The 12500-nt window shown below is 42.2% G+C and overlaps 1 protein-coding gene across 1 annotated transcript in view; it reads left to right on the top strand.

Moving 5' to 3' along the window:
• The window catches only part of LOC134457439 (copine-5-like), a 208858-nt gene that overhangs the window by 190670 nt on the left and 5688 nt on the right, over positions 1-12500 (top strand). Inside the window, exons 16-18 of the mRNA XM_063209453.1 lie at positions 634-815; positions 2704-2831; positions 7239-7341. Coding sequence (XP_063065523.1) covers positions 634-815; positions 2704-2831; positions 7239-7341 — 413 coding nt within the window. The remainder of the gene's footprint in view (positions 1-633; positions 816-2703; positions 2832-7238; positions 7342-12500) is intronic.

Genomic DNA, 12500 nt, shown 5'->3' with positions numbered 1-12500 from the left:
GTGTGTGTGTGTGTGTGTGTGTGTGTGTGTGTGTGTGTGTGTGTGTGTGTGTGTGTGTGTGTGTGTGTGTGTGTGTGTGTGTGTGTGTGTGTGTGTGTGTGTGTGTGTGTGTGTGTGCATGGTGTATGCATGTGAGTGTGACTGCAGCGTGTGTCCGTGTGTGTTGTACACGCATATCTCTGTGTGTGTTCGCGTTCTCACTTCTTTCACTTTTTTTCATACGTTTTCCATCTGCCCCAAGGCAACCCGTCCCAGTCCACGTCCTTGCACTACATGAACCCGTTCTCACTTCTTTCATTCTACAACACTGTTACGTGGTGATACTCTATTCTACAGTACTACTCTATGTTTTATGTCTGTTCCTAAGGCAACCCGTCCCAGTACTCTACACTACTGCACTACTCTAGTATGTTTTCCGTCTGTCCCCTAGGCAACCAATCTCCGTACTCTACTCTACTGCACTACTCTACTTTTTCCGTCTGTCCCCAAGGCAACCTGTCCCAGTCCACGTCCCTTCACTACATGAACCTGTTCACACTTCTTTAATTCTACAACACTGTTACGTGGTGGTACTCAAGAGTGTGCTATACTCTACTCTACTGCACTACTGTATGTTTTCCGTCTGTCCCCAAGGGAACCCGTCCCAGTCCACGTCCTTGCACTACATGAACCCGTACCAGATGAATGCCTATGCCATGGCCCTGAAGGCGGTGGGGGAGATCATCCAGGACTACGACAGCGATAAGATGTTCCCTGCCCTGGGCTTCGGGGCCAAGCTGCCCCCCGACGGCAGAGTCTCGCACGAGTTCCCACTGGTGAGGGTCAAAATGTATATACACACATACAGAATACTGTACGTGTAGGCCTATTCATGAGTTCCCACTGGTGAGGGTCAAAATCTGTACACACATGTACCTGTAGGCCTATTCATGCACAAACACTCATACTGAAATACACATGCACAGTAAAATATCAACACATTCAACACAGTGATAAGATGTTCCCTGCCCTGGGCTTCGGGACCAAGCTACCCCCCAATGGCTGAGTCTCGCACGAGTTCCCACTGGTGAGGTCAAAATGTATACACACACATACAGTACATGTAGACCTATTCATGAGTTCCCACTGGTAAGGGTCAAAATGTATACGCACATATACATGTAGGCCTATTCAGAGTCTCGCATTGACACTCAGTGTTGAATGAACACTGTGAATTGTACTGTGTTCACATGCAAATGCATCTGCCCACGTACAGCAGACACATGTAAATGCATTGGCACTCACATGTATATGGTACACACATGCACATCCATATGTAAATCCACTCACATACAGTTAACACTCGCACACACACACGCACACACGCACACGCACATGCACATGCACATGTACATGCACATGCACATGCACACGTACACACACACACACACACACACACACACACGCACACGCACACACGCACACGCACACGCACACGCACACGCACACGTACACGCACACGCACACGTACACACACACACACACACACACACACACACACACACACACACACACACACACACACACACACACACACACACACACGCACGCACACGCACACTCACATGCCAGAGGCACACACACTAACACACAATATACTGCATTACTTCATAACAGTTCATTATGATAATTGCATTTAGCTATCTCTGTTGGAAGATAAGATTTCATTATAAACATAAAATTATGGCATGATATCAGCCCACAGTATCAGTTGTTCCAGCAGTTATAATGCTGTTAGTAGTGGGGCTGAACCTTGAGGTAGCAAAGCCTTCACTCTAAGTATTGCTTACTGATATTGTAAAGCTTGCGCTTATTTATACCGTGACTGTTTACAGTGGATATAGCTAGCTATACAATATTTTATCTCTACAATAGGCTACCTTAAAAGCAGCTGTGTCATTCTGGTGATTTATGTTTTGGTGTTTGCTTTAGCGGGTGCTTAAGCAGTTAGCAGAATACAGCACTCAGAAGTCTGATAATATTCTGTAATTTACAGACGTTGTGAGTCTCTCTCTCTCTCTCTCTCTCTCTCTCTCTCTCTCTCTCTCTCTCTCTCTCTCTCTCTCTCTCTCTCTCTCTCTCACACACACACACACACGCACACACACACGCTCTAACATTCATATCCATACACACTTGAAAGGGAAAAATGTCACCTCATGCTGAAGCAAATTATTTTCTGCATTAACATATTTACTCATTATTTATAACTTTGTTGGGACCCTGGAGAGGAATGCTTCTGTTTTATTATAAATGAGTGTCTCTATACAACAGCCAAAAGTTTACTTTTCAAGACAGCTCTACCGAGGCCAGTGTGTTTGCATATTCTTTCCATAAATGCATTTTTTTGGATATAGATGTCCTTGCCAATCCCAAGATGACAGTGCAATGCATTCTCTTCTCAGATTTTCACACATCATTGTTTCCTAAAAAACAATGCAGAGCCTGTGTACACACTCATTGAGCCAGGGTAGCCAAGAAAGCGTAATTCATCAAAGTTCACAGTCATTCTTCAAGCAGAAAGAAATCAACTTTTCGCCAACTTCTTTTGCAAAATATCCTTTTCACTTTTTTTGTTACTAATGAACCAAACCAAAGCCAAAAAGAATAAACCAAACTTTTGTTTTGTTATTGTTTTGTCATTGTGTTAAATGTCTGTTGCAGAATGGCAATGTGGACAACCCGTACTGTAATGGGATGGAGGGCATCCTGGAAGCCTACCACCAGAGCCTGAAGACAGTACAGCTGTATGGCCCCACCAACTTCGCTCCCATTATCAACCACGTTGCACAGTGAGTAGGGTTGAATATTGATTATTACTGACTGTGGTTTTGTATATATATTTTCAAAAATGTAAAAAAAAAAATTCTCCACAGGTATAGTGAGTCTGGCTATCGCAACTTCAAAGTTCTGCAAGCATTTGGTCCAGACTAATTTTGTTGTCGGTCCATTTCTTCAAGGGTTGTTCAAAGTTTGTGTCGATATGCATGAATGGCGTGACGTGTGCCCTTTTTGGGGGAAAACATTTGGGGGGAAAGTCAATGAAAGTCAATTGGTGGTTTTGGGAAAGAATAAACGAAAGACAAGCACCTGTAGACTAGTGCTCAACATGCCTAAGACCTGTTGCGTTGTCAACTGTTCAATTAATTTAGCCAAACAGCCGTGGCTGAAGTATGGACTGTGTTCATTTAGGCAAGCTGATGTAGCCTGTAAGTTAATGAGACATTCGGTTTGTTTTCCCCTAAGAAGGGGCGTGATGCACATTCACAAGCAAAGTACCCGGATGGCTGTTTATACGTATAGCTATCTCTCTCGCATTCATGACATGCGTCTGTATGCTACTGGTTGGAACTACACCTAATTAGTCATTCCTTGACTCGCCTGATAGCTGCATCATTGCCTTTAATATGCCTCATTAAGCCATTGGAAATGCTCAAAATGGATTGGTCCCCTCTTGAGTTAGGATGTGAAATGTTTTAGATAGTGTGCCCCGGCTAGACTAAATGAGATGTAAAACTTTGTGCACATCAGATTTAGTGTGGGCGGGTCCGGGCTACCCAGGAGGGTTTTTGAGTACTGATTATTGATTACAGATGGTGGTGTTTTCTTTTCCACTTTCATTCCCATTCTTAACCATGTGGGACAGTGAATTGACTATGGTATTGTAGGCCCTTTTCTCCAAAACGCATCGATCACTTGGTGACACAGTAAATGTATTGAATACTGATTACTACTGGCTGTAGTATTTGTTTTTTGGTATTTGGTCAATCTTATCTCTAATCATTAACCACGCGGGACATTAACTGATTGTTATTGACTATTGGTGGGCATTACTGTTTTTTGCCACTTTTTTACACTTTGACCATAATGGTCATGGTACAGTGAGTGTTACTGAATAGGCTACGGCATTATTGTTTATTTATTTAACCTGGTGACCTAGTATGCTTGTGTAATATGGAGTTTCGAAATGCAAAGATATGAAGACAACATATCCTGAACATTTTACATAGGCTTCCACAATCAAAGCACTCAGGAAGACATTTAAGAATGCTGTTCATACAATTTTGGTAATATTTTGGTATCTGTCTCTATTCATCTTAACCAATTGACTCGAGCAATAATCATCAAGCTACACCAAAGAGAAGGCACTCAGTCTCACTTATATGCATGAAGGTTAAAAAAAGGTTAGAATTCCCCTGCCATCTTAATGACCAAATTGACAATGCTAATGGGTGACTGTTTGTGTTCATTTAGTGAATTGGAGTGTACCCTCCAACTTGTTGACATGTGTTGGCTGGCAGTGTGGGTGAAGACCTCAGGTCAGGCAAAAAGACAGAGGACAGATTTGTATTCAGCATGTCATCTTCAAGATGAAGGGAAAGGAAAAATTCTGCAAGGAGAGGTCGACAGAGAGGTTGACTTTTTGGGTGACGATGATAACCCCCTGCCACTGCCACAGTAATTGGAAATGCCATTTCCATAGAGATGGCCCGGGTGAGAGGCGAAAATTAACGGTGAGAAAATATGACCCAGGGGTCTTGGGCTGGCGGGATCCACTTATCATCGCACAGAATCTTGGTCTGTGATTAAAGGGGGGAGAAAGTGTCACATTTCTGTCTTTCAGACTGAGACAAATGAGAGTTTTGTATGGATGTGGATGGTTGCATATCTGAAGGATCGGCCATTTTTTTGCGTTTGTGGGAGTGTGACATAAATTCCCTCTGACAATTCAGGAAATGGGAAAACAATCTATTATTAATCTTTCCACACCAGTTGACAGTATAGTATCTGGTGGTGACCTTACATTGTACTATACTGCTCAAATTCCAACACCGTTCTTTTGAGATTTGTCAGCTTATCACTATTTTACTGTACATTGTCTGAGCTGCTCAAGCACATACTATTGTACTCAATTGAAACCAAGGGACAGTAATCTATTTTTAATTATCTTGAATGTCATGGTTATACTGTGGTAAGTAGTATTGCTCTATGCATAAATGTATAGTACATTTATGTGTCCTAATGTTTAAGTTAACCATAACGAAGGCATGATAACAGGATAACCCTCTAAACCAGCGGTTCCCAAACTTTTCCCCCTGCGCACCCCCTTTTACATTTCAATGTGGTTCGCGCACCCCCTAAACGAATGTTGCACAGCCACACATTTTGGGCAATCCTCATTTCCAAACACCTGACGTTTTCTATGCCAATATTACAATGGAACTTGTTGCATGACAAGTCTAGGAGTTATAAATTACACTTCAGATGGATCCTTCCAGCAAACAATTCACCAAACAGTTAAAACTACCCGACGTTCATTAATGTTGGATAAAAAAACACACATATCCATCATAGCTCTATTCAGCTCGCGCACCCCCTTGTGGCAGGCCGCGCACTCCCAGGGGTGCATGCACCCCAGTTTGGGAAACCCTGCTCTAAACCATCTGAAAGTCTGGATCTGATTCAAGTTACAATATTGGTTACTGGGTCACGACTGAATTCCAACTATTCAAACAAGTAAAGTCAATGCTGGCAGACGATCTCATTTCAGGGGGTGTTGCAAAATATATATACCAAATGTAATTTGTGGCCTTTTATAGGGACTACATTAATTTGATGATAGGATGGTGAAGAGTGTGCCAGAAAGAAAGTGTGGTGAAGAGGAAGAGAAAAAAGAAAGACAGAGAAAAGTCAAGAGAGAGAGAGAACAAGTTAAAGTGAGAGGAAGAGGCAAAGAAAGAGAAGGAAAATGAGAGAGAAATGAAGTAGGGTTGGGGAAAATGACCACAGGCAGGCCAGACTCGAACCTGGGTGTCCCCCATGGGAGCTCTCCTAATGGCAGCACCATAGCCCACTGCTGGGCTGGATTAATGCACAGGCTAGAGATGGCTGTAGCCTAGGGGGCCACACCTGCCAGCCCCCCTCCCCAGTTAGCCAAAGTGGGAAAAAATCAATATAGTTGGAGAAATGTGACAAGATGCAGTATTGATGATAACTTCAAGTAGTCTACCATGTTATGTAGTGTTTTAAATCTTATTAATACTCCTCTTGGGTTGGGATTATGACGGCGTCTATGTAATTTTGATATGAAATGAATTTGCCCTCCGAGGGGGCCTACAGCAACCTGTAGCCTAGGGGCCCCAGGCCATCTTAATCCGGCTCTGAATCCCACTGCTACTGCCTGAGCCTCCTAATTAGACCCAGCGGTGGGGACTCCTCTCTGGCCCCGCGACCTGATTTTCACTCCCAGGACACAGCATGATATATGCCTCTGCTCCCGCGCTCGGGCTCCGGCGCACAGCCCACAAATACCGAGATGACAAGCGCTCACGCTGACACACTGCACTAGTGAATGCTGCATGGAGGAATGGGAGATGTTCTGGGCTCGATTCATAATTCAGTGTTACTATGTGGAGCTCATTCATGTCGAGCAATGTCGTTAGAGGCAAGCTGTCATTTCAGCGAGTTATGGCTGTGAGCTATAGTGCTATACATTTACCATATACTAGTATGTCTAACAATGGAAGGGATCAAATGGGACACATGTACCTTGAAAATGGACTCTGTGTGCCTTTCTACAATGGCTAGAATAGAATAGAATAGAATAGAATAGAATAGAATAGAATAGAATAGAATAGAATAGAATAGAATAGAATAGAATAGAATACGGCCAGGGTCCTTTGCCGACCCCTCCCCATCTCTCTCCTCATTTGCTTCCTGTCTACCTTTCATACTGTCCTGTCCATAATAAAGTCTAAAAGACCAAAAAAAAAAAGAATAGAATAGAATGGAATAGAATGTACTGTAGAATAGAGTAGAATTACCTAGAATAGACTAGAATTGACTGGATTTGCATTGACTAGAGTTTCCAGTTGAATGTACGTACTGTAATGTACGTGTAGATAAGTGACAGGTACCTATGAGTCATCTGCATATATTCTTCTGTATGGCATGCACATGCTGTGGAAATGCTGGAAACAACGAAGATGATTTGCAGTTGGACAAAAGAGTGCCTGGTGTCTGGTTCCTATTGATTGTTCTGTGTCTGGTTCCTATTGCTTTTCTGTGCCTGGTTCCTATTGCTTTCCTGTGTCTACTATAGGTCCTATTGGTTCACTGTATCTACTGTAGTTCCTATTGCTTTTCTGTGCCTGGTTTCTATATTGATTCACTGTGTCTGGTTCCTGTGTGTGTGGTAGGTATGCGGCGGCTGTCCAGGACGGTTCTCAGTACTTTGTCCTGCTCATCATCACAGACGGGGTCATATCCGACATGGCCCAGACCAAAGAGGCCATTGTTAATGTGAGTCAGCTCCGCTCCTCCGCTTATCAGAGACATCAGATGGATGATTGTAAGCCAGTCCTTGTTTATGTGTGTGTGTGTGTGTGTGTGTGTGCGCGCGCGCGTGTGTGCGTGTGTGCGTGTGTGCGTGTGTGTGTGTGTGTGTGTGTGTGTGTGTGTGTGTGTGTGTGTGTGTGTGTGTGTGTGTGTGTGTGTGTGTGTGTGTGTGTGTTTGTGCTTGTGCATGCGCGTGTCTGTGTGTATGTCTGTGTTGTGGTGGAGATCATATGAATGTTTTGGTGTCGTCGGTGTCTCTCTCTCTCACACACACATACACACACGCATGCACGCAGGCATCGCGTGCACACACACACGTACACACACACACACACACACACACACACACACACACACACACACACACACACACACACACACACACACACACACACACACACACACACACACACACACACACACACACACACACACACACACAATATCACACATTCTCTTTAATTTTTATTTACCTTCCCTATGTGTCGTCCTGTAGCGTCTCTTGCTCATTTTTTGGCCTCTTTCTTCTGTTTGAAGTTCTGTGCAGCTTGGGTTTTGGGTTTTGGGGACATGAACAGGGACGATTTTTTCACTTTTCTTTCTCTGTTGTCCTTTTGCCTTTTTTCTTTACTATGTCACATCTCTTTCCTTGTCTTCACTATCCTCTATTTGTGTTCTCTATTAATCACTCCTCTCTTCACCTTTACCTTATATGTTTTTTTCAACCCCTCTGTCAGTGCTTAGAATTTCTCTCTCTCTCTCTCTCTCTCTCTCTCTCTCTCTCTCTCTCTCTCTCTCTCTGTCTCTCTCTCTCTCTCTCCCCCTTTCACTCTCTCTCTCTGTCTCTTCTTTCTTTTTCTCAGCCTTTCCATCTTATGCCATGTTATCAGTGGAGTTGTTTGCCATTTTCAGTGGTATTTTATAGTCTATACTCTGGGTACCCCTGCCCTACTATTCCTTCTTTAAATATTTCAGGATGGCATTTGCATTTTTTGTCTGATGTGTTGTTGGTTATGTGTGGGTGTGTCATCATGTTGGTTTATTATTCAGAGAAAAAGCTATCACTGGCTGCAAACACGATGAAAGATGAATACTCCACCCATTTTTATCCTTGTGTGCCTTGTGTGTATCCTTACTGTTTGATCTGGTATCTTACATTTCCCAGGTAGTGGAAGGGTCCTATATACATGTACTCTTTTTGGATGTCTTGCTGTTTACTTGAAAAGGATAAACTTGGGACTGACTCTGAAATATTCACTATTGCTCTATACAGTACCAAAATGTAGACAGACAAACATTGTTTTATGCACCTGGTATCGTTGTAGATATTAAATGTGTACACATTTCAGAGTCTCCCTGGATCTGATAACTTAATCTAGGAAGGCTCTGACAATACCGTTCCCCTTCATGAGTGTTTACAACGTATACAGTATAACTCATTTTTTCTTCCTAAGCAGCAGCAGTGATGTGTTATCCAACTGCAGGATCGGAATGTTTTGACAGAACACTGAGAACAGAACATCCGAAGAGCGCTGTGGTTGCCATGGCGTTGATACCACAGCAGACTGGATTTAAAGGGAATTTGCGACTGTTACTCACTTCTTTAGAACAGCCACACCTTCCTTTTAAGATCTTGTCTGCTGCTTTCCATTCTGCGTCCCAAACTGTGGCTCCCTGGGGGCCTGTCTTCCCAGCCAGGACCTGCTTCATCCATCAGTCCTGATGTCTCCTGCACCTCACGAGGTTATTTACTGGGGATCCGGGATAACTCATCATTAATATTAATTTCTTTCTAATGCAACTTAATTCAAATCAATTAACATCTGGCATCTGTGTACTTAGAAGTAGCATAAACATTACAGTTTTTGCCTACTGCTTAAACACTATAGGCAGATGCTTAAACCAAAGAAGCATATCATTAAGTTGTTGGTGCATAACTTAAACACTTATTGCTTGACTTTAAACAAAAGTCAAACATTACACTTTCGTACCAGTTTAGCGAGGCACTTGCTCCTTTACACAACACACAGACTCCAGCTGTCTACACACAATTTCATACACAAGACACTTTGTTCAAAAGTAAAATCTCAGAGTGTCATTGTGAAAACACATCTGTTAAAAAAACAAAACACACTGATGTATGACAAGATTTAGGCACAAACAATAAAACACATGCTTTCAAAATTGAACACTATTCTGCCATGTTACAAAGTTGCATGCTTTATATTACATTGCATTTGTTTTATTTTGCATTTATTTGTTTTACTTTGATTGCTTGCATGCTAAACAAGGCGAATAGCACAATGGTTCTAATGTGTAGAATATGGAGTATGGCATTGACTGACTCACGTACTGTGAAACCTAGCCTGATACATGCCGCCAAGAGTAGCCTTTTGTCTTCATCATCACATGTTGGGTAATGTGAACATGATAGTTTGTAGAAACAGTGTCATTTTCAGAACACAACCAAGCAAGCACTTGAGCAAACTGACTGAACATGATTTAATTTTGATGATGTCATGTAGATGTCAGCTGCATAGTGTGTCTATGGAAATGTATTGTATTACGTGAATACCTCATACCTCATAACCAAACAAAGTAGCCTATATTGACTATGATTGTCATTACAGCATGTTGACGTAACCCCATATTTATATCATATTTAGATGTTTGAAAATTTGTGAATATAACCAATACACAAAAAGGTACATAAGCTCACCTACACACTGTTGTATTTAGAGTGATGCACTGTTTGAGATATATTTTGCTTCGGTTTAATGTCCTGTACTGTAAGGTGCAGCTTTGTAATGTACAGTATTGAATTTTGGGGTCTTGTGAAAATGTACATTCTGTGAGACTGAATAGATTGCTCCAAAAAGACAGACTGCTGTGTTTTGTATAAAGCAGACAACTGTTTTAAAGTTGATCTAATTTGTTTTCTCATTTGGTGCTTTTGTGTGTCTTTTGACATGAAAGTGAGGTTTTGACAAAAGATTGTAAGGTTTTTATGGCAATGTTTATGCTTTTATAGCAGAGCTTCATGTTGCCATATATGTGAAGGGTTTATCTCCAAGTGTTGAGAGTAATTGGCTTGTGTGTAGAGTTTTGACTCTATGAGCCAAATTTTGCAAATTGTGTGCAAGCAGTCGGCAAAAACTGTAATTGCAAGGCATACCATGTTTTGTCAGTCAGTCACAAACAAATAACTTTATGTTTAATTAATCACACCTTAGGGAGTAAGAGAGATAGAGGGCAGCAATGTGTCACTACTTAAATCATATTTTTATATACGTGGATCGTATTAAATTATTATGTGATATTCAAACTGATTGTGATGCAGCACAGTCAGCTGAAGAATCATCCCACTAGAATTTTTGGTTCTCTCAGTCGGTTGAAAGGTTAAAAGAATTTCCACATCAAAACATTGCCGGTGACACTCTGCAGAGAGCAGTAGTGCCAGCTAGGCGCTCTTATCGGTGCCAGCTGCGCTGTTTACTGTTTTTTTGTAGGGATTTTTGTATGCATCTCAGTAGATACACTTTTAGTTTTGGTCTCAAACCTGCTGGAGGCTGCTTTGATTCATGAAATATTAATGGTGAGAAGTCTCAGAGCTTTTTTTAAACATGCCTTCAACTTAACGTGAAGAGTGAGTTGTCCCTACCGTACGTTAGCAGAGTGTTGTGTAGATGTTTACTTGCCTTTCAACTAGATGATTGAAGACATAAATGGCTGCAATCATTCACTTCGCTCCCTCACTCTCCCTACGATCTAAATCGGTGGCCTTTGATGTAAACTCTCTCTCTCTCTCTCTCTCTCTCTCTCTCTCTCTCTCTCTCTCTCTCTCTCTCTCTCTCTCTCTCTCTCTCTCTCTCTCTCTCTCTCTCTCTCGCTGTCAGTCGCACTCCCCCATGTACTGTATCATTCTCTTCTCCCTCTTTTTCATCCTGCATTTGGCCTGATGTAACCTTATATTCATCAGTATGTTTTACAGTAAACAGGTCTATTTTCTCACGTACTGTAATACACAGAGCTCATTTGCAGCTCCGGTGTGTTATATCAGTGGATGATGTTTCTTGATACCGTATTCATGTTATCGTATTGCAGAATATGTTAGATAATGGTGATATCAGATATGCATGTAACTATCCTTTTTGATCTTTGCTGTACATATTATGCAATCGCAATGTAGCTCTATTCATAGCCCTCAGATATTAGAGCTAACATTCATTTGGTACAGTAGATGTGTTTTGAGTGTGTGTGTATGTGTGTGTGTGTGTGTGTGTGTGTGTGTGTGTGTGTGTGTGTGTGTGTGTGTGTGTGTGTGTGTGTGTGTGTGTGTGTGTGTGTGTGTGTGTGTGTGTGTGTGTGTGTGTGTGTGTGTGTGTGTGTGTGTGTGTGTGTGTGTGTGTGTGAGCGCGCGCGCGCATGCGTGCACAAGTGTGCACACACGCGATGGCATACGTGTCCCTTATACAAAAATACATAACGTTATGAGTTTCTTTTTGTACCGTAGTTGTATAAGTATCTTGTCCCCATTGTAAGTTAAAGGTGTAAAAGTGTAGAAGTGTCCGGGGTGTACTCTTTATTGCAAAATTCTTTGGAATGCTTCTCATCATTCCTTAACGGTCCACTAGGGCCCAATCCCAATACTGTACGTGGTCCTGTGTTATAATTTAGGCTGTTTCAATAGAGCTGGATTGTAAAGAATCATAACTCTGCAAGCCCTGCTGTGGGAATAGCTGCAACTCCATCACTGTGTGGGTGTACTGTGCTAATGGTCCATATGAAGACCAAGTTGCAATAACCAGTTAGAGCAGAAAGAGTTAAACGAGGACTGGAATGTTATTGGCTGTTTATCTCATATCATAAGCCTTGTGTTTGCCCCTTTTATGTATGTTGTACTTCCCTCTCAGAACCTGCAAGCTTTTATTACACCCCATCCCTCATGCAGTCCGTCTCACACTGTCCCCACTGACCGCTGCTGACCATAGCAGGTGCATTGCATTAGCTCCTAGCATTACCGGCGCTTTAACAGCTGCACAATACACGTTTATGGGCTTACAGTATACGCTGGAGACTGTTTCATTAGCGTGTGCGGCTAACCTAATAACGGCTCCGTATTA

The sequence above is a fragment of the Engraulis encrasicolus genome, chromosome 10 (genome assembly GCF_034702125.1).
Source record: "Engraulis encrasicolus isolate BLACKSEA-1 chromosome 10, IST_EnEncr_1.0, whole genome shotgun sequence".
Lineage (NCBI taxonomy): Eukaryota > Metazoa > Chordata > Actinopteri > Clupeiformes > Engraulidae > Engraulis > Engraulis encrasicolus.
Note: the sequence above shows the minus strand (reverse complement) of the source record. Positions and strands in the feature narration are given on the sequence as shown.